Source organism: Aythya marila (genome assembly GCF_965140915.1).
Source record: "Aythya marila genome assembly, chromosome: 23".
NCBI classification, from domain to species: Eukaryota; Metazoa; Chordata; class Aves; order Anseriformes; family Anatidae; genus Aythya; species Aythya marila.
In genome coordinates, this window is record NC_139064.1 from 2213175 (window position 1) to 2236146 (window position 22972).

The 22972-nt window shown below is 40.4% G+C and overlaps 1 protein-coding gene across 1 annotated transcript; it reads right to left on the minus strand.

Moving 5' to 3' along the window:
* Positions 1 to 1174: 1174 nt before the first annotated feature.
* Positions 1175 to 21014, minus strand: ATP12A (ATPase H+/K+ transporting non-gastric alpha2 subunit). The gene is made up of 23 exons (XM_082778039.1): positions 20794 to 21014; positions 18683 to 18823; positions 17000 to 17059; positions 15885 to 16088; positions 15193 to 15306; positions 14880 to 15014; positions 14227 to 14344; positions 13510 to 13778; positions 12789 to 12987; positions 12186 to 12295; positions 11752 to 11886; positions 11299 to 11491; positions 10629 to 10804; positions 9429 to 9565; positions 8556 to 8706; positions 6459 to 6627; positions 5602 to 5756; positions 4875 to 4998; positions 4437 to 4582; positions 3672 to 3805; positions 2625 to 2726; positions 1882 to 1973; positions 1175 to 1683 (listed from the first exon to the last, which is right to left on the minus strand). The coding sequence occupies exons 1-23, from the start codon at positions 20800 to 20802 to the stop codon at positions 1655 to 1657; spliced, it is 3102 nt and encodes a 1033-aa protein (XP_082634165.1). The 5' UTR covers positions 20803 to 21014; the 3' UTR covers positions 1175 to 1654.
* Between the last annotated feature and the right edge of the window lie 1958 nt (positions 21015 to 22972).

Sequence of the window (22972 nt, forward strand, 5' to 3'; positions counted from 1 at the left end):
TTTTTCCAGCTTGTATTCTTTCCTGGTTCTGTGTAGGAACTGTCCCTGTGTTGTGCAAAAACTGCCCTCACCCTTGTTCTTCTTTTCAGTCTCTTCCTATCTAAACTTGGACAAGGTGTTTTGACTAAGTACTGCAAATCTATAGCTGGTGAAAAAAAGGGTTATGTTGCTCCTCCGTGTAGCTTTTCCTCATATATTTCCTGTCTTCTAAGCAGAAGAGAAAACAAATCAGTCCTGACAGCTGGCAAATGACAAGGTGTTGAAATTAGTCTGCTTGGCACCTCACGTATTTCTTGTTGGTGTGTTGCAGGGTTGCATCACCAAGTGATAAGCAGCACATGAGGGCATGGATCTGGAATCCAGGCCTGCCTTCCTAATTCATATCTGGCATGCTTATTTTTTGTCACTCTTCCTTCTTCTTTTATATTTCCTCTTCTCCATGTCAACATGTGAAAAACAGGGATACAGCCGGTGTAATTCCTACCCGTTGTAATACCCTTCATGGGGAGAGGGTTTTGAGAGGGGGGCTCACTAAAAGTAGAGCAACGTCTAACATGTAAGACTGGAGATTTGGGAACAGGCAGGCTCTAGGCTGGAAAACATTCTCCGTTTTGCCCTCCCTCAGTTCTTCTAGTTTCTTCCTCATTCATAATCCGTCTTGCCTTTTCCTGCAGCAGGAGGTTCCTTTCTGTCCCTGTTCCTTCGCTAATGCTTGTTGTCTGGACTTGTATTTAAATGTGAAATAGCAATGTAGGTTATTTATCTTGTTCTCTTTAAATTTGTTAAAGCCTTTGTCTAAACAACATGTGTTACCTATTGGTCTCTGCTAAAAAAGACCATATTAAAGACCTGGTTTCAAACAAAACCTTAATGGTAGTAGAACTTTAAAAGCATACTAAGGCCTATTTTGCCAGAGAGTGTGGTCTTTGGAAAATAAGTGTTAAATTGGGTTCCTAAAGTGAATAAATCATTTATTTATGCTTTGTTTTGTAAGACGTATTTATCAAAACTGAACAGGCATTTGAAATATGGTAATCTGTTAATGGAAGTTAAAAAAAAAAAAGCGGATGCACCCTGTTTTTCTTTTTGAGGCAGAGCTTAGATCCTTTTCCATTTCATTCCATTTCATAGTCTTTATAAATAATAAAACAAGGTGGAAAGCAGTTTTCTGGAAAATACTTTTATTATCAAATTCTTCCTATACAGTATTTGTTACCCTTGCTAAGGTAATACAGATCTAGGTATGCAGTTGCTTGGAATTCAGAAAAAAAAAAAGAAAATCAGCAAACAACACCTCTAGTGCAAGTTAATGCCTTACATTGTTAGGATTTTCTGGTGTTTTTTTCTTTATGTGTGTTTTCCTCTCTGAGTGCTCTCAAAGTTCATCTTTGGAGGAGGGAATGTTGTGCTTGTTATAAAAATAGATAGCATTTCAATTTCAGGCAAGCGTCATCTTTACAGTACAGTGGGAGGTAATTTGTCAGACTGAAGTCCTTATTTCTTCATGAAACACATGAAATTTCTTCACCCATTCATGGGCCAAACCCAGTGCTTGCTTGATATTGCACAGACAGGACATTTAAGCAGCACGTGCTGTGTGAGGTGGAGAAGCAGCTCTCCACAAGGATGAAGAAGTCCAGTGACAAGGATTGTTTCAATAATACATGTTCTTGTCCCACCAGCCTGCATTAGGAAAAAGAGAGGGTAAAAAAATAAAGCCGGTTACTTTTCTCTCAGAGATTTTCTCAAAGAGGAAGAGTAATCTTTGGGAACAAATGGTCCAGTTTTTGCTGCACCTGTCCGAGGCAGCTAACATGGGTGAATAAGTGGAAGGGAAGGAAGGGATAACTTAAAGTCCTAAATGTAGAGAATTCTACTTACTTCCTGGGTATCTCCTGATAAGCAGCTTGCGGACTTCATCATAGACCCATATCAAAATGGCAAACGGTACAGCCACAAACCAGTACTGAAACCTGGGAGTGGGAGAAGAGGTTCACATTCAGAAGCATGTAAGTACTCAGCTGAATTTCTGGTTCTCTGACTATGCTGTTTGATGTCACTAAAAGAGAATCTGGATTTAATGGCCTTTTTTTTTCCTCAGAGTGAAGCACTTAAATGGTTAGAAATAAGATTAGGTCCATGAAAGACTCCTAAGCCTAAGTAGTTAACTGAATTAATTTATTCCAGATACTGTTCAGAAGGGATTGTTGCCTAGTGGCATTACAGCCTCTGAAGAGGGCAGAAAAATTGAACATTTCTGACAGTGATATATTTAAAATAAATGTTGCTTGTGTAAAATTAACTAAAATGTTATCTAATCTTACCAAAAGATTGGGGATCCTGGAAAAAATCTTCAAGTGTTTGTTATACACAAGTAGATTTCTGTATCCTCTATGGTAAATCCAGTAGAAAAAGTAGCATGTTTCTTTTTTGTAAGAACTATGAAAATAACTTCCTTTTTCGTCAAGAAATTCATTATCTTCATAATGAATATTCTTAAATATTTATCCTGGAATTGTAATGCATGAGCAACCTGTTCCCGTTTATCTGTTGTTAGCAGAATGGTAAGTCCATGTCTGTTTATACATGGAGGACAAGAGATGTATGTTGCCATCAAAACTCACCTCAGAGGAGTGAAGTTCAGGGCTGTAACGTGTCCAAGCCCATAGGAGAGAATCAGAGCAATTCCTATCTGGGAGAATATACCCACCCAGATGACTTTGTTCCTACAAGAAAAACAAAGAGGAAGGGTCACACGTGTCTGTCTGTGCATGAAAAATGGATTCCCCGGCATAATCAAGGCTGGGCCACTTTCAGTATCATTGGAACATGACCTGCCTCAGATGATGACCAATGTAGACACAGTAGCACAAGACAGCTGGTAGATTGTAGCACGGCTGTAGGTCTCATATTCCTGTGTCTTCCTTGCTACTGTTCTTGACCTACCCAGGTTAAAGCTAGCTTTAGGTAGGCCTGCAGCGTGCATTAGTCATGTCTTTTTCTTGCATTGTCAATGTGCTCATTGTGACTCAAATGTAAATGTAAGAAGGAAAAATACATAGGTGTAGGCTCTCTATCTGCAGATAAAGAAAGGAAAATTTACTTTCCTATCAGAAATACTCTGACTAAATGCCAACTTTACATGTGGCCTCCATCCCAGTAAATATTTTTAATTCCCTAGCTTTCATGAGATTGAAAGGTGCAGAACCTTTTGCAAAGGGTAGCCAGTGCTATCTTGGGGAGTTTGACCAGCTGGTATCTCCTTATCTGACAGGCTAAAGTTAGCTTGGAGCAGTCTGAATGTTCTATCTACTGATAACTATATAAAACTTAAGAAAACAGTCTGCAGAGGAAACTCCCTTCTTCTTTGTAGTAACCGTTTTAATGAATGGAGAGTTGCTTTTTAAGCTAAGTGTGTTCGGATTAAACAGTACGAAGTGTTTCTTTAAAGAAGCCCTCTGTCATGACATAGAAAAGGGGGTGGGGGAAGTGTAATAAAATATTTGTCTGAGATTTGCAATTGCTAGAATCCAAGTTTAGTCTTTGTTCACCAACTGAATGTGAGACCCCTAGATCATTGAGCTAATGTTTCTTTTTTTTTTTTTTTTCTCAAATCAGTGGTAGGCTAACTTATCCTTCCTTGTGTCAGATAAAGAACCTGCAAAACTTACCTGAAAAGACCCTGCTGGAAAATGGAATTTCTTCGTGTTTTCCTGATGATCAAATCTGCAACTTGCTGAACTGTGATGCTGACAAAGAAGGCAGTGTAGCCAGTCCACTGCAGGTACATCCTCTGGTATTTAGTCTGCAAAGCAAAAGAAAAAAACAGTTGTGTTACATCAGACACTCATATCTCATGCAAGTGACTGCAAACCTTGATAGTAAGATTTCAGTTACAAAGGTGTAAATGCAGAGTTATCGCAGATTTAGATAGGTAATGATCAGATTTTGGCCTGTTTTTCTAGTCCGCTAGTTACAGTGGATGAGTCATGTGGCTGGAGCGCTGGTGTGGTACGAGGAGGAATTTATATTGATTTATTAATGGCTTTTGTGTCTTGTGATTTAAGCAGAAGGGAGTGAGGGGGAGTGAAGCGTTGAAAGGAGGAGGGAGAGTCTAGAGACTGCTTTGAATAGTGCTCTTCAGAAGCAGAGCTGAGAGATTATGATGGATCTAAATGTGAAGTCCAGAGAAGAAGGTGCATCTCCAGAGGCTTGAAGTCAGAAGAAGGGGAATTGTAGAAGAATAAATGAGTGAGTCTGAATGAGCTGGGTGGCCTGAAGCTCTAAAGGACATATCCTGAGGAACCATTAGATGAAAACTATGTTTACATTTAAATCTCTCTCTTTCTCTTAACTTCTATTTTGAAGGATAGAATAGAATTTTAAAGAAACTGTTGGGTAAGAGACAGTGCAAGCATGTTTCAGTGCATCTTTACCCATTGCTGGCCATACGAGTCCTCAAAGTCATTAATAGCGTTGCTTTCCCAGTCGACTCGCACACCAAGCAGTGTGGAAGGGAGGAAACCTTGTTCAGCATAGACTGTGAAGTAGGTTACAAAGGCTCCCACTGACTGTATGATACCTGCAAATCAAGGAGGGAGAGATGAGAAGATGCGAAATCTAGGGGCACTGGGGAATGCACTGAGGATCAGTGTTGAGATGCCTGCTAAGACATGAAACTTGCTAAGAAAGTTAGTTTTAGAGCTCTAGGTGCTCTAACGTTCTTGACCTGTATAGATAAAACCTGTTGTGTTGCCTAGAAAGGTGGAGGAAAGACTTTAATTTCAGATCTCCCTTTTCTAAGGAGTTAATGAACTTGTCTCTGTCTTGTTCTGTTGATGCAAGATAATGTCGCAGAGATTAGGCCAACTTACCTATCTGCAGGTAGGAGTATACAGCGAGCTGCTCGTTCACCAGCCTGTCTTTCTTTTTGTTTCGAGGTCTCCTGTTCATGATATCGCTTTCAGCTTTTTCGTAGGCCAGTGCAACAGAGGGGATCTACAACAGAAATAAACCATCAGAGTCTTGGTAGCAACATTTGTCTGCTTCTCAGAGGCTCGCCAGACAAGTTTCAGTTCTGGAGTGGTTCTGTTACCTCCCTTGGTGTCCTGGTTTAAGCTAGGATAGAGTTAATTTTCCTCCTAAACCAGCTGAAATCAGAACACTTGGCTTTTAAATATACACAGAGCAGATGAAGGAAGGCTCCATGAGGCTTTATGTTGACATGTATTTTTGATTTGAGAGAAAGCTGAAACTCTATTACAGGTCTGATGATCTTTTGACAGCCCAGAGGGTGAGAGGATACTGAAAACATTAAAGTGTCCCTTCAGATCCCTTGGACCAGGCTCTGATCAAGTGCCTAGTATTCATCCCCTGTACTAAATGAATCCATATGATCTCTTGATTGAGAAACGCTGATACTTTGCACTGTTTTTCAGCTGTTTTTAATTTAGCCCTCTACCCTTTCACTAGTTTGTTATTCAGTTGTAGGGTAAGGCAACTAAATCTTCCAATGTCCCTTTGCTCCCAGCTTCTCTCACTTGTCATGATATTTCAGCAAAAAATAACTTAAAAGACACCAGCATTGAGGCAGCAACTTACAATGTCCGTTCCCAGGTCAATGAATAGGATGGTGATGGTGCCAATGGGCATGGGAATGCTAGCAATAATGTAGATGAGAAAGGGACAGAGCTCAGCAATATTCTTAGTCAGGGTGTAGGCAATTGTTTTCTTTAGGTTGTCAAAGATCAGGCGGCCTGGAGGAAAAGGAAACACTTCTATAAAAGCTTATTGTCAACAGTGTTTGCAATAAGAAACCTTAATTTTTTTTAATTAATTGAAGTGAAAATAATCACGGCTTATGTCTGCTATCCTCATATGTTTCCCCATTTTTTGTTAGTTATTTTTTCAAACCTTCCTTCCCTTCAACTCTTCTGAAAATTCAAATGAAAATAAAAAATCACTTTCAATGAGAAAGGTGGAGGAAAAATCCCATTCACAACACAGTGTAGTTTTAATGGAAACCACAAGCTCTTTGTGGCTAGAGAAATGGAGTGTGTGTTAGTGTCATGGATTGAGTATGATGAGGATGAAGTGCAGGCAAGTAACAGAGAGAAAATAGAAAGAAAACACCTTATATCTTTGTGATGTTTAGAACTGCATGGGAACAAGATGGGAAGTGCTTTGTCTGGAGTTTGAACAAGCAGAGATAGCAGACCAATGCTCTACTTAACAAATACGTCTGAGAGAGGAATGCTTCCTCATTGTCAGTGAGGTTGTTGTGTCTCGTGAATGGAAGTAATTCCCATTTTTTCCGAATACCAAAATCACATTTCCCAATTCAGGTAGAAAATAGGGTGTGGGGGTATGCAGGAGAGAAGGAGCAGGAGGACTTGGCCAGTGCTGTGGGGCTGCCAGCAGTTTTCAGCTAAGAAAGTGAATAGCAACATTATTTTTACCTTCCTCCACTCCTGTGACAATAGAAGCAAAGTTATCATCCAGCAGTACCATATCAGCTGCGTTTTTAGCTGCGTCAGAACCAGCAATACCCATAGCAATTCCAATATCTGCCTTTTTAAGAGCAGGGGAGTCATTGACTCCGTCTCCAGTCACGGCAACAACTGCTCCCTGGAACACACAAAAGGATGCGGATGTGGGGTTTTTTTTTGAGGTTATGGTGTTTTCCCATAAGGATAATCTGCTCTCAGCACACTCCCTGTCTTTAAATGCCTAGAAGAAAGATGCTGATACGAAATTTTGAACTCTCTTCATACATAAAACATAACCAGTGATCAGAAAGACAGTGGGTAGGATTAACATGGCAGCCTTGGGCTTTTGTGCAATAGATGTCTGTACAGATGTGTGTGAAGATGTCTGTGTCATCGAGACTGCCTCCACAGGCAGCAGAGAGAAATGGGAAATTCAGGGATGGGATTTACCATATCCTAAAGACAACACCTGAATTAGATGCATTTAAATGCACTTAATCTCATAATTTATTTTTGTGGGCTATAAGGAGGCTTAAATTTTTTGAATCTCTCTATTTTTACATGGTCTACCCCTGTCTGAGCAGACCCAGGCTCATTTCTGGCATCTGTGGGAGATTAAAATGGATTCAATATGATCTGTCCTTGTCTTGCTTTGTGAAATGCTTATGCTTGGTATCCTAGCCCAACAACTTGTGGCCATTGCCAGGCTATGCTAGAACTGCACTAGTAGTCCAAAAGACAAAACTGATTTTTTAAGCCAATTTCTTTGTTACTTTCCAGTTAAACCATCTACTGCAGGTAAGGGACCTTTTCTAGTTGATGCAAGAGTTCACAGCTTGGTAGCAACACAGAGTGTTCTGAGGGGGACAAAGCTTGACAAACTGATTAAAACAAATACTAAATGTGCTGTCCCTTTGGGGATTTAACACTGTGACACTAATTATAAATATTGCCATGTACAGAAGGGCTTATAAGCTCTAAGCGCTAAACATGGCATGTAGGCTGCTTGGCTTGAATCACAGAGGAAGGATAGGGTGTTCCTCTTCAACCTAGCCAAAGCTACTTAGGAGTTTGGGCATCTAAGCAGTACAGAACATGTTTACCCTGTGCCTGTCCATGGCCATTCAAAAACAGAAAAATTAAAAAGATTGAATGCAATTTTTCCCCTGCAGGTAAATCAGGCTTAAACCCACAGAGCTGATAATGCTGATTGGAAAGCTTAGTGCTGGCAAAATAGCAGAAACAAAATAATAGCTTGTGCTGTCCCCTTTCCTGTACAGTTCAGGTGTGGTGGTAGTGGAGCTTTCGGTTTGCAGCATCTATTTGGAAAATGTCAGAGGGCAAAATCTCCTGATGACAGTTTGTACCTTTTCCTGAGCGCTACACGTGGCGTTTCTTTCCCTGTGCCTCCCGAGCTGGCTGCACTCCCTGCTCCTTTACATAATATTGCCTATGAGTAGGACAAATCCTCTTTAAATCCTGCCTCATATTCATGCTTTTTGTGGGTTGTTTTGCAGTCATTTAAAGTAATATAGATAAGGCTTGGTCATAGATAAATCGTGCTGTGACATTTTGTGGGATTCATACCTTATTTCATCTCTGAGCATTCCTGTGGGCGGGAAGTACATAGGTCTAAATGGCTACAAGAGATAAGATGAGGGGATGTGGCAACACTCTGCTTTTATCTGGGTTTAAGGAATTCCTGGGGGAAGGCTCCTTCCCAAACTGCGTACGAATCTTTACCCAGGAGGCTTTCTGAGCATCCCAGCAGCAGCTTCTCTGAATTTTGTGCAAACTGGTCAGCCCCCCTCCCTCAGTACAGCTCCAGCCCATTCAAATGTAGGAAAAGCTCATTTTGTCAATCGAAGTTCAGCATCTGTTACAGGAATTTAAATGGCTTGGAATCTGTCCAGAGAAGACAGTGTTTGTGGCAAGCTGTTAGATAACATTCTTGCACAGTGAACAGAGTATAAACAGAGCTTGGAGTGCTTGGCAAATTGGTTTCCACCCTTTGCCCTGCTACCTGGTGCAAGCACCATATCGTGTATAACCTTATACACCTCTTACCTGTCTTTGGCAGCCTTCCACTATGATCAGTTTCTGCTGGGGCGATGTCCGAGCAAAGACTATCTCTGAGTGGTTACACAAAATGTCATCCAGCTGCTGCAAGCTCATGTCCTTCAGCTCCATCCCATTGACTACCGCTGCCGTGGCTTCCCTGTAATAGCCATGGGAAAGCTGGATAAATTTTCAAACCCAAATGCTTAGGTAAATGGCATGCTCGTAGAATGTATGCAGCTTAAGGAAAGCAGCAAATGGAGTTAATTTCAGAAGCAGTAGTTGTTTATCAGCAGGTATTGAATGAAAGATGCTGTAGAAATCCAGACAGAATTAGTTACCTAGATACAGAGGGAAGTAATTGAAGCTTCCTCCTGAGTAGACCTAACAAGAGAAAATGCATTTTAAAGAGAACTGAGTGGGAGGGTAGGACAGTGGAAGTGGAGGAGGATCTTTTCTGTAAAAAGCTTTTAGGTCTCTCTTATTCTATTAATTTTTTCACATTTAATGGGTGAAAGAGGAATGTAGACTTGCTAATCCTTCGGTCATCCTCCAGCACTGCATGGGATTCTGAATTTTGCTTTTCACATGCGTGTGTTTTGTCAGAGGTGCAGTGACAGCAAAGACCAACACGATCTGCCAAGGTTTAGTCACTAGTTTTTTCCAAGTGCCCCATGCGGATGAGAGCCCCTGCCCTAAGCATACAGTTATTTACGTAGAGATGACTTGTTAGCTGGACAAGGTGGCTGGGAATGTTACCAAGAACCAGAAAAGCAGAAAGCAGCTGTGATGCAGAAATTGGCTAAAAGCATTGTAGAGGGAGAAGTCGTAGCTTGCAGAAAATGAAGCCACGGGTACCTCCTATATTCTGCCTGCTCTTACCGTCTATTGACTTGCTCCACAGGAATATTGAGGCGCTTAGCAATATCTTCCACGGTCTCGCTGGTGGCTGAAATGATGCCTACACTCTTGGCAATGGCCTTAGCAGTGATTGGGTGATCGCCAGTGACCATGATAACCTGAGGAAGGGACAAGCACTTAGGGTAAGTGACAAATGTATATGCGATGGATGTAAAGAGATAAGTTGAAAAATCTATTGTTCTATACCAGGAAGCAGTTTGGAATCTGAACTTGGAAGGCTGTGCTATGTACGTAACAAAGACAGATTATGACTATTAATTAGCTATGTATTGATTTCTGTTCTCCACTTCTTGCTTTTGGTTCTATTTTATCAGGGCTGCAAAAGAAAAACTTGTCATGAGCAGCAAGATTGGAACGATGCACAATAAAGAAGCTTTTACATAAGAATTTATGACGTATGCTCAAAAGTAAGAGTTCTTGGAGTGTTGCATTGTAAAATGGATCCTTGAGAATGAGGTCTCCTGACAGATAAGGCAAAGATTTTTCTTATTTTTCTTTCTTGAAAAAAAGTTGCCAGTTTCCAGATCTGTCTTAAGACTACAGAAAAATTCCTCAGAATTAGGACTTGGGATTCATCTCATCAAGGATAATGAGAAACTGGTAACTCCAAATACCAATTTTTCCTTTATTTATCTAGGTGGCCTCTCAGTCTCAAGCTGGAAGTTTACTTGTGGTTCTCTTGGGACTGAAATTAGGAGAACTATTGCGTCAATTTCAGCTTGAATGGTTTTGAGATTAGTGATTCATATACGTAAAAGTTCCTAACAAGTGTAGCCCTGTGTCCTGATGCTTTCTCAAGAATTGCTCCTATTACCTTATGCTGTTTACAAACAAGTAATTCTAGCTGGCATGGCTTCTATACTCTAGAAGAGGATCCAATGAGACACTATCTCGGTTTCTCTAAATTTGTATTTTCAGTTCCTGAGTTCTTCCCACACCTGCTGTGGTCTGATCCCCATTTAAATTTAATCAATTTTCCCTCTCAGGGCCTTCAAGTAGTTTCTCTAAGTTACAATTTCAGAACAATATTAATGAACATTAAAATTCATGGTAGGTGTTTCTAGAAAGGTATTTAATGTCAGTGCAGTGGAAGATCTTAAAAGTTACAGTATCATGAGTCTTTCTGTAGCATCACTGTATCCTTCAGTGTAGGATCCCTACCTTGATTCCAGCACTGCGACATTTTGAGACAGCATCTGGCACTGTGGAACGAGGTGGGTCAATCATAGATAAGAGCCCAACAAAGCACAGGTTGGAGGTGGGGAAGTTCATGGAATCTGTGTCAAATGGGTATGTGTCTGGAAACTCGTTTTCAGGCAGGTACAGATGACAGAAACCTGAAAGGAAACAGTTGATGAAATGTACAGGAAATAGTGGGAGAAAGGAGGGAGTTTGCTGTAGCATAGCATCAGACTTTCCTCTTGTCTATAAAACTCACATGCATTTAACCACAAGCTTTTTATGGAGCACTATGTAACCTATCATTTTAACCTTCAAATCAAAGGGCATATAGAGTCGGTGTTTCACGTGGCAAAGGTATTGATGCTACTAGCTGGGCAAGAGTGTTTTCCTTTGTGGATTGCTTCTGTTGGCTTTTTTTTTTTTTTTTTGGCTGCACAGTGTGGCAGATCAGCACCAGGATATAGCAGTAAGGGCATCCCTGCCACAGGGAGCTTACAGCACATCATTGAGGATTTAGCACTTTGCCGAGGAGGCTGTACACTTTGCTTTTCTCCCTCACTGCAAGTGTCCAAGCAAACTGGTCTCATACCAGGATTTAAAGCCCCATTCTGTATTGCAGTTCTCTTACAGTTTCTCCAGTTGCACTCACCCAGTACTCTCTCTCCCATGCCTCCCAGCTCCATGTACGCTGTTTGGAAAGCTTCTGCTTTTTCACTGTCCAGTGGTTCTTCTTTGCCATTGATCATGATGGTGCTACATCTCTCTAAAATCCTCTCTGGGGCACCTTTCATCACCAGCAGGAAGCGTTTGTCATTGGGATCATCAGTCTCATGAATGGAAAGCTGTATGCCACAAACAAAATTTGAAAGAACATTTATGATCCTCATTTGTTTCTGGTTTTGGTCACTTTGCGTGGAAATAATGTTTCTCCTGCTTTTCTCCATTAAAATATAATTCTTTCCATCAAATGGAATGAACTGCAGTTATTGTAGGTTAAATTCCCCCATTAAGCCTTGCAGGTCACAAACTGACGCATTACACATAGTGATAAAAACAGTGAAAGCTGAAACAGCCAGGCCTAATTTCCCAAACTGAAACACACCTGGAATTTGTTGGTGGAGTTGAAAGGAATTTCAGCCACTTTCTTGTTTCGTGCTCTAATACTCATGACGTCACCCAAAATGACTTCTGCAAATTTCAGCAGAGCTGTTTCAGAGGCATCACCTACCACAACTCTCTGCATGGACAGAAGAATCATAGAATCATTAAGGTTGAAACAGTTTATAGCACGTACACTTCTGCACTTCTGTCAAGAGAGCTTGCATGCTTCTATAAGATGTTGTGTGCTTACACAGCAATGAAGCTACATAAAGCAACAGTTGTCCTGAAAAATACACTTTTTGCAAGCCTATAGCAAGTATTAACTCAGAAGACTGAAGCAGTAAAATTTAAGAGATAACTGAAGCTAAACAGAACAACTTATGTGTATTGTTCTTTTAAAGGAGGAGGAACAGGTTGACGTGAAGTAGGCTGTACCTTCATTATTGGGAGATTTTCCTGTCCTGGTCTGAATTCTGCCCGGTTGCAGAGAGTTACAATTTTTGATAACGCTGTCCATGATGGAGAACTTTGATCAAAAGGCTGAGCTGAAATGAAACAAAATAAAGATTGCATCCTTTAGCATATTACATGGTAGAAGTAGAAACTTAAGTTTGAAACAACGGGACTGAATTATTTGCAGAAGAGCATCGTTCCTTTGATAGGTTCTGTTACAGAAAACCAATTTGACAGAAGCCTTTGCATTAGTCAGCTAATTAGTTCTGGCAATGTTACTTAGATGATGTTTCTCTGTCTGTTTTCTTACTAAATTTACTGTTGGTGAATGGACACGCATTAGAACCTCCTCAAGACTTCCTCTCTGTGAATGGAGTTCAAATAGTAATTCTTTTGTTCACATCTCTACATGGCAAAGAAGGGACTTTCCTATTGCACGCCACGCTTCTGTGTGGCAGGGAGGTATATCTGATTTGGCTATGGGAAGATCCTCATTGACATCAGCTTGGCAGACAGTAAGTGTGAAACATCACAGGTTTGATCAATCTAGCTGCCCCTTTCCAGATCCCCCATTGCCGTATTTACTTGTTTGATCTTCACTGGTGTCAGCTGAGTAGATCTGATTATCAAACCAGAGGTGAGCAACAGTCATCCTGTTTTGTGTGAGGGTCCCTGTCTTGTCAGAGCAGATGATGGAAGTAGAGCCAAGTGTTTCCACAGCTTCCAAGTTCTTCACCAAACAGTTCTTCTTTGCCATCCTCTTGGCTGTCAGGGACAGACTCACCTGGCAGAAGTAAAGAAGTTCAGCTTGGTGTTAGTGAGGTACAGTTACAGAACAGTGTAATGAAGTTACATACTTCTGGTTTTTTTATGCTTTTTTACTTTTTTTCCTTTCACTGAAAGAAAGTTTTTTTTTTTCTTTCAGTGAAAGGAAAAAAAGATATATATATATTTTTAAATCTTCTGGTTGGTTGCAGTGCATTGTTTTCCTTTGTAATAGCATTATTAAGATCAGAGGTTTTGCAGTAACTAGCAAAGTACATGTGCTGTATGAGGAATTTGCTTCCCTGCGGATAGAAATAAGAGTGTTATGTCAGTTAAGAGGCTGTTTTAGCTGGAAGAAACTACAATGCAGGGAAAATTCCTAATCACTACCTAATGAATCCTGAAGCGAGCCTCTTCATTATTGCAGTACTGCTAGTTGGTCGTTGGTGGTATACTTTAGGGCTAACAGTGCTTAACAGTTCTGTTGCTTCTCAGCCAGAGATTTTAGTGATAATTTTTATGTATTAGTGAACAGACTTACTGTTACTGTGGCTAGCAGTCCCTCTGGCACATTTGCCACAATGATGCCGATGAGGAAGATGATGGAGTCCAGAATCTTGTATCGCATTGAAACAGAAATAATGAAGAAGAGGACACCAATGGAAATGGCCACTCCTGCCACCAGGTAGACAAAGTGCTCTATCTCGATAGCAATCGGTGTTTTCTCATTTCCTACTCCCGATGCGAGCGAGGCAATCCGCCCAATGACGGTGCGATCCCCGGTGTTGATTACAATGCCAGTAGCAGTGCCTGCAAAGAAATAAGAGTCTGTTGGCTCCCAGAGAGATTGTCTTCTGTACACAGTGTTGATTGACAAAGTCCCTTCTTGGCCTAATGTGACTAAGACTTTATCCCAGAATAACGTTTTTCCCCTTAGAAATCTTAAAGCTGTCAGTGAAGGGAAAGAAGGACATATTTTCATTAATTAGTCTTTTTTGATTGTGTTGTAGGAAAGCGTCATTATCCTGGGCACTGTACGGTTTCTGAACAGATAGTATGTTAACAAAGATACACAGCCTTTCAGTTCTGATAATAGGGACAACACCTTTAAGTGTACAGAGCCCTTTCACAGAAGCATCCACAAGTTCTTAGAGGATTCTAATTCCTTGAAGCAGAATTGTTCAAAATGAGTTAGCAATATTATGTAGCACCCTGTCCATGTGTCATTTCAGGAGCCCTTTTCTCTGTCACTACACACCTTCCACACAGGTGGTGGAGTAGAACGCAATGTTCTTGGTCTCCAGTGGGTTCTCGTGGGTGAAGTCACAAGAGCGGGACTGTGGTTCTGATTCCCCTGTGAGTGAAGAATTGTCCACCTTTAATGAAATGGAGACATGCCCATATTAAAGTTAGTAATACACAATTAAAGCCCAGAAGGCAAGAGTGCAGCATATTTAATAACAGGTGACAGGGCCACAATCTTTCAGTGCCGTTTCTCTGAGATGATTGTCGTTGTCACTGAGAGAATCTGTTACTGTGGAATTTCCATGTTGTGTGCCTGGTGGTGGGATTTTCAAGTAGCAGCCTGAAAGAAAACATGGTTTGAAGATCTACCTCCAGGTCTCAGAAGACATTTAACACAGCATTGGTATTTCTGCCTCTGTCCTGACAAAGGGCATTGCTAGAACAAGGTATGGCCATAATGCCTTCTTTTGGTGTTTGCCAAGTGGGGATCTTAGTACTGCATGAGCTGAGCATCTCAGTAGAGTTTCTGCATTCTGTGATTTCAGTAGCTAATGGCTGATCTTAAAGCTCTAATAGCTTGTACTGGGTACATAGAAATTCTTTATGTTATAAAAGACTCTTGACCATGTTTTTCCTCTCTCCCATGCTCTACAAAGAATTTTTTACCTTACACCCCTGAGCAGAGATCAGGCGAATGTCCGCTGGGATCCTGTCTCCACCCTTTATTTCCACGATGTCTCCAACCACCAGCTGCTCTGCTGGGAGTTCCTTCTTCTCTGCATCTCTGATGACAAGAGCTTGCTGAAGGGATGGAAGTATGACAAAAATGAATGTTGCACTGTTCTTTAAATCTCCTACCAAGAGGTAGGTTCAAGTTGTGCTTATTGCTTAATGTCTTGACACAAATGACTTCTGTCATTTTGAGGTGTGCTCTTAGAAGGAGTTTTTATCTCAAATGAAATGCCTTGGTTGCTCTCACCTGTGGAATCATTTTACTGAAGCTGGCCATGATGTTTGTACTTTTTGCTTCTTGATAGTAAGCGAAGATACCAGTGAGGATGACAACCAGTGCGAGGACTACACCAAGGTAGAGCTAATCAATAAAATAAATAACCCAGTTAATTAAAGGTATGCATTCAGCAGCAGTTCCTCTGCAAGAATAACTCATAGTTCTCTATTGTTTCAAGAGACTCTTAAAATGATGTATTGGACCACGCTAAAAGACAAATTAAGAAAAGAGCTTTGCCCTGCTGGTGATCAAGTACATCTTTTGGGGTATAATAAGGATTTTTAATTGCAAGTGTCTGGTTTCTCTAAAAAGCCTTCTCTATACTAAACCTGGCATGAACCTGAACAAATTATATTCCTAGCAGAGTGCAACTTATAAGGGAATCGAAGTCAAAGGCTCCAGAGTCCTTTTCAGACTTCAGTGTTGCTCTTATGAGTTCTCGAGTGTTATGATTGTGGGTAAGTGGTTATAAAACCTTTGGACAGGCACTCATAGACAGAAGTGGTATGTCAGGTATTTATCAGAAATGTTCAGTAGTGGAGGGAGAGTCCTGAAAGAATAAAAGGCCTCCTAGTAGTTACTGAGTAACTATGAAGTAGTATTTAAATTACTTAGATTGTCAAAGGGTCACATACTCACTTTGTAGTTATTCAAACACTTACATTGTCAAAGGGTGATTCAGCTCCCTGGGCAAACTGAATGCCAAATGAAATCCAGGAGAAGACAGCTCCTATCCATAAAAGGATGGAAAAGCCTCCCACCATCTGCTTGAGGAACTTAACAATTTCAGGAGTGGCTTTGGGAGGAGTGAGTGAGTTGGGACCATCACGAGCCAAAATCTCTGCTGCTCTTGAACTAGAGAGACCCTGCAAAAGCAAATGACATGTTTAAAATGATGCCACAGAAAACAGATTTTTTATCTGAACTCAGAAATAAAATTGGCATGCTGCTTGTTCATTAAACATTGTTAGTGTTATGGATCAGCTGCAGTAACCTGCATCTTTGATTTTCAAATCATGATTTCGGGGTAGCTATTATTAGTTATCTGCCATAAAGATATGGATATTGCTTTTCTGGAACAGTGAATTTGTGGCTGTGTCCATTAGGAGTTTTCATTCTCTGTCGGTTACCTGTCAAGCACACCTGTACTAAATGTTTGGAAAGATGAGAAAAAACAGGCATCTGTTCTTTTTCTATTGTTTCTGTAGTTCCACAACAAAGTATGTAGTTCGTGTGTTCCTTGAAATTATTGTCTGTATTTGGCTATGTTAGATGCTTTGATATTCAAATGTAAAGTATCAAAGGGAGTCAGGGGCACAGCTTCTCAAATCTAGTGTTTCCCTCATGATAAAATAATGTCCAGTGCACCCACTTGCCATAGGTTTTTACAGACATTGCCAGTGAAAAATGAATTGTAGTGAAATCTGAACAAAATCTGTTAAATATTCTCTCAGTCTTTAGGAAAGCAGAGATCCTTCTTGAAAACTTTGAGGTCAGGTTTTGTACAGGGAATTTTATTTCAAAGCAGTAAATTGGACTGCTTCAGACTTGAGAAAAACTCTAGTCTAAATCCAGGTCAGTGCTGCACACTGACTTGCTATCTATTTTAGGCTTTATTGGGAGTTAGTGCATCATGCGCATGCATGCATGCATGCATCCATGAGTACATCTCTCAATTTGGATGCCTCTCCACTGCCTTTAAGAAACTTTGGATCAGCCAAAGATTTAGGAAGGCATGTGAATCAGGCAGTTTCTTAGTGATGCCCTAAGTACTTACTTTGTTGATGCTTGTGCCATACTTTTCTTCCAGTTCTGAGGCACTGAGTCTGTGGTCATCCTGGATTCCAAAAGAAAGAGAAAAGGATAGTAAGCAGAATGTCAGACTGTTGGAAATTTTATATTGGGATCTAGAGACTGTTCAAACTGCCTGGATCTGGGACCACAGATCCAGTTGCTAGGATTACATCCCACTTTCATGAATAAGCAATATGCAGTTTTTCATAAAAAGCACAAGCCTTCTCTTGTCTATTTCCACCTCTGCTGTTAGCTCGTTTTTAACTGTTTGCAAAGCATTTCTTCTTGTCTTCTCTTGACAGAAGTAAGATGTGTTTCACCACAAATGTTGGTCTTATGTGGAATCAAGAACCTTAACTGATAAATGTGAAAGGTTGGGGGGAGCTGCTAGCAGTGTACACACCATTGGAAGATAGCATTTTCTTTAGATTTTGTGTGTACTTTTGTAAATATCTCCCTCCTCCAGCAAATCTATCGCAAGAACAGAATGGTGTTCTCGTGTTAATACCTTACTGTTTGCCACAAATGTGTGTGCTGCTTTCTGTTGAGTAGTTCCTCGTTACATGCATGCTACAGGACCATGCATTCAGTACCATGGGTGATGTTGTTGATAGAAGAAAGGGTGTGGTGTTGGAATATGCGTGACAACAATCTTTGCATCTGATTGACAAGGTAAGGTTTGTGAAATGATTTGCCACAGTCTTGCAGAAAGAAAGCAGCAGGGTCTAAACACAGTTTAAAAGGCGTATGGGAGAGGGAAGTCTGAAAGCTCTTCTCCTTTCTCTGCAGTAACAGCTCTGTGGTATCATTGACCTAATTATAACTTGTGCCCAACTGAGATTTAGAAGCCAAGAATTTGTGAGTTCTCACAATTGTTTTCACAGAATGATTCATTGGTACTTGGATGAGTCAATTAACTTGTCTGTGCTTTGGTTTCACTTTAGAAACATGAGAGTAATGTTACATCCCCTGATGGCAAGCAGAAGATACACCGAGAATTATTTAGCTGGTACTGAATAGGTTTCGGAAAGATGCTGGATAAATTGATGGCCCATTTTGGGCTCTCTTTACCTTTGAAATATTATCTTAACCCCTAAATAGCCTTTGCTGTTAGTTGCTCTTAAAGCAATTCAGAAAAGAGGTCAGTATAATTACCTTCATTTTTCAGATTGGGAAACTGAAACATACAGAGCGGAAGCAAGGTTTCCAAGATCAGTTGTCAAGTCAGGAGCGACCCAGAAGTTAAATACAGGTTTCTTGAGCTTAGTGTGCTGTCCTTGAAGTACATTGCATTTAATTCAGGGGGGAAAAACTGTGTTTAAAGCTGAGGCATGCTTTTAGATCTGCTAGAAATCTAGAGCAAGATATTTTGCTTCTCTCTTCCCTCTGTTTCTTGGCTGAATGTACAGGTGGCAGTTCAGAGGAAATGCTGATTATAGTAACTCCATCTGGGAGAATACAGAGAATATCTCTGTAGGGAGATACTGTTCTCTACCTTTGGTAGTTTAAGTAAGCCAGAATCATTCTTTCATTATAGGTATTAATCCCGCACAACTTTTTCTCTGGCAGACTTCAGGACAGTGAGGAAGGCAGTTCTTCCCTATTATGATTTTCATATAATATGCCATTAAAATGCCAGGTGAAGCTGGAGCTTCACAAAACTCACCAGGTCCAGTTCTTTCTTAAGGTCTTCATTCTTTTTCTTCTTGTTGCCTTTCAGGTCTTTGTACTTCTCTTCATCTCCAGTCTCTGTTTTTTCCAGATCTTTTATTCCACTGATCTCAATCGAGTAAACATCAGACTTTTTCTGTAGAAGAAATAAAGTTTTGGCATTGGTGTGAGCACCTGCTGCAACTAGAAGGAAGCAGTAAAAAATACTGCAAATATTTCAGACTGACAAATTCACTTTTTTTGAGACAAGTTACAAAAAGCTACTGGTTTTTGTTTGGTTGGTTTTTGTTTTGTTTTTCTGCTGGCAACTTAGAGCACTAGTTCTTGTCCTGAGATTTCTAGAGCAAGTGTTAGATCACTCGTGATCTGGTCTTCAGCATATGTAACTGACAGTGATTCCTTTAGAGAGTGCAACACTTCCAGTAGTTCATGATCTAACACAAAGCATATAAATATTGCCTATGATCTCAGGATTACCACTGAAAACCATTGTCATTTATCTCCTCTTTAGAGCCAATACATATAAAAGCAAGAGTTGTTTTAAAAGAAAAGTGAAGAGTAAAGGAAAAGGAAGGAAAAAATTTAAATGAGAACTTTTTTTCTTTGGCTATTCCTGGAGCTTTTTAGATATGTGACTTTAACTTTTCTTTTTTTTTTTTTTTTTTGAAATAAAATTAACATTTATATTTACACATTTACAATGGATTACATAGAAATTGAGGCAAACAGCATAATGGTTGCCAGGGAGAACCAAGCCTGTTACTTCTGCCTTCTCTCTTTACTCATACTTGTCAATCTAGTGGCAGGTACAGGAGACTGCTAAATAACAGAGGGATGCTGCCAAACCCCTGATGTTCTGCTTTTATTGATAACTTGAGGGGGTGGGGATGTTGCTGCCTCCCAAGTTTAAGTTAACACCGTAGTCTGAAGGGCAAACTTCCTGTGTTGCCAATTTACCAGCTTCTATAATCATAACGTTCCAGATATTAATTATCTTGTAAGCTACATGCCATTCCTTGGAAGAACTATTGGTTGACCCCATTTCAGAGGCTTCCTTAGAGATTAACCATCAGAGCTTTGTGAGAGTCATACTGGATCTTATCTGATGGTGTGCTCTACTAGCGAGATGGATGCACTCGTATGCTGCTGCTGCTGTTACCGGTCTGTCTAACAAGTACATACACATTTTTGTAGGACAGATGTCAATGTTCAGAGCTGTTCTGCAAAGGTAATGTTTCGGGTGAGTTGAAAGGAGACATCCTACGTACAGACTAAACCAGACAGCTCAGGTGATGGAAACAACAAGGAAAAGAAAGGTTTCAGATATCTTGCTATTATTATGAATTCAAAACTGGCACCCTGTCCTCCAATGCCCTTTAGTTAGAAGAATGTTGAAATCTTGAAGTTGTATCTTGAGGAAAGAGGGAAGGGAAAAGCTAAGAGCTGGTGGTAGTTTGAGCAGTTACAAGTCTAGAATCCTTCTCCCTAAAGCACTTGGATTTGTTTGATACATATCCCAGGTAAAGAACATCTCTGTTACAAGATGTTCTGATTTTTTATCTTGTGAAAGATTTAGTCTGGATTATCGGTTGGGATTTTTCCTTCACACTTCTCCTCCTCCCTTTAACTATCCAACCCAAAATCTGTTTGGCTTTCCAAATCTCTAGAAAGTAGAGACCAGGACAGATAGAAAACAACTATTTGTTGCAAGAGTGTCACAGGAAGAGATTAAAGAAAATTCATGAAGTCAGTAAAATCAGCAGATCACTGTGCATGATATACACGTAACCTTTAACCTGCACATTTTCATAAAATCTCAGATTTTGGCATTTGCAAAAGAGCTATCATTCATAAAGCTGTTGATTACAAAACTAGCCATTCCTAGAAGCATTTCCTATCCAGTCTTTACTTTTTAGGATTAGAAATTCACTCCTCTCTAGAGTGAAAATTTTAGTAGTTACTCTGGATGCCCAGCATTGTCTAGTACCAGTTCCATTTTCACTTAGTCCACAATTATAACACATGCATGTATATTAAAACTTAATTCAGTGCTTATTCTTAAGAAACTTGTGCAGTAGCAGTAGTTCTGGTGAACAGTGTACTCACCTTTACCATCTTGGTGATTTTATTCCCTTGCTGATGGAATGAAACAGCCAAGCCAAAGGGTGTGGATGAAAAGCAAAAGCCCAGCCGAACCACAGGGTATCTCAGAGCACTTCAGGCTACTGCAGTGCAAAAGCTCACAGAGGTTGTAGTTCCCTCTCAGCTGACAAGCAGACGTTAGCTGGAATCCTGCTTGTGCTTTGGCATCCTTCAGGCAGGACGGGTTCGTTGTCCAAAGCCTGTGGAGAAAGAGCACTGTTTGCTGGTGCTTTATAAATCAGCATCTTGTGCTGCCACTCCACCCCTTCCCTTCCAGGTCCAGCCCATCTTCTGTTTCACCTGTGGTAGGTGGAAAAATACCACAGTAATGGGCATGTGGGTTTCAGGTCAGATAGTTTCTAATTATTCCTTTGTAGTGTTTGCTCACGACTAGGGAACAGGTGTATTATTCATCTTGCTAGAAGCAAAGAGTTTCCTTCGGAGACTTTCCAGCACCGGACTCCCCTTCGGATTTCTAGCTGTCACGGCAGCATGTGGTGGGGTAAAGGAAGCCTGGGCATGTTTTGTATCTCCTGGCTGTTAACGTGTTGTTCTGTATGTCTGCCTTGGGTCCCTAAAAGTCAGATCCCTGCCATGTTTAGGTAACTAGGGATTTAATGGAGGAGTGCTCCTTCAAGTTTCTTAACTTTGACTTCATTTTTTATTTTGGATTGCATTTGTTGCGTTTTTAACCTTCATGTGGATCTGGAAAAAAAAAAATCACTTCCCCATGCATTTTCAGCAACAGCACTTACCTGAACAGCTTGTATAAATTGTTTGTCTTGTGCCAATTACAAGCTTCCATATGGGAGCGATAACAAGATTTATGACATGCTTGATACCCGGTGTATCGCATCAGTCAGAGGTAAACTTTTTCTGCATCCCCGTAATTTCACTGAAGAAAAACTAAGACATACATGAAAAATTTTCTATACTTCACCATTACTTTGGGAAAGGGTGTCTTTCATCTGTCTGGCAGAACTGGTCTCACTGCACATATAACGTTCCAGCAGTGTTCTACGTTATATAATTCATGAGCTTAAAATTGCATCATTGGAGATGCTGCGAGGTACCACAGTCACTGGCAGATGACTCCATTTGTCGTTAATACCACGTTAATAGAAATAACTAACATGGACCATTTCATGCCATACGTGTAAGACAACCCAGAAACATGCTTTACTGCTTCAACAGGACCAAGAGCAAACACATTCAGACTAGGGACTGGCTTCCAGTGACTAGAGTTCATACCTCCTTAAGCTATGTTTATATTTAAAAACAGAACTGCATCTATTTCTCAATTTACTTTTATTTGCCTTTTTCCATGGCATTCTTAAATCTTAAAACGCGATGTAAGATACAGAATTGCATCAGGAAAGGTTTCACATTGAGTTTCTGCTGCTTGTTAATTTTTTGAGAACTGGATTGTGTCCTGGAGCTTGACTAGAAACCTTTCAATATGCTTATAAACATCGGAGATTTCATGATATATGCCATATGCAAGAACATATGTTGACTATTCAGCGTCTCTGTGTGTCATGTGTTGCCCATTACCAAGCTACTAGAACCAAAAGGATTGAGAGGTACAGGGACATCAAAACCAGAATGCTAATGCTGGAAGTGAGGGGCTATGTGAAAGCAAATGTCCACTTGGAAATAGTGATAAGCCATCCAGGAGTGCAGTTGTCTTGTCCTTCAGATCTATTAGCAAAGATGGTAAGCTGGGAAATGAGAGAAGAGGGCTAACATAACTTTACCTTATTCATTTATAATTTTTAACTGGGAACTGGGATTTACAATCCAGCAGTAAGGAATAGCTGGTAGATGGAAAACAGGAGCATGTATCATATCCTGCTGTTCACTGACTTGTAAAAACAAATGCCTCATGCTTCTTACTAATAATTCATGATTTAGGATGTTTTCTGGGTCATTTTGGTGGGTTTCACGTTTCTCTAAGTCATAATCGTTTTTGCCTGGGGACAAATGCTAGGAATGCAAATTAGAAAGTGCTTGGCAAGAAAGCTCTCCATGTGCCTTTGTCTGGATGCAATACTTACATCGATGCCCCTTCTTATAGGTATGTCTTATAGCAAGTTAATTCAACTGGAAAGGCCTGTAGGCAGTGCCATAGCTTAATATTCAG

What these genes read in the sequence shown, in the direction of transcription:
- ATP12A (XM_082778039.1), bottom strand. An exon ending in CTCCACCACCTGTGTGGAAG is followed by an intron (nt 13,779 to 14,226) that starts GTGTGTAGTGAC and finishes ATTTCTTTGCAG; the next exon opens with GCACTGCTACTGGCATTGTA. An exon ending in ATACTCCTACCTGCAGATAG is followed by an intron (nt 4,583 to 4,874) that starts GTAAGTTGGCCT and finishes CTTGATTTGCAG; the next exon opens with GTATCATACAGTCAGTGGGA.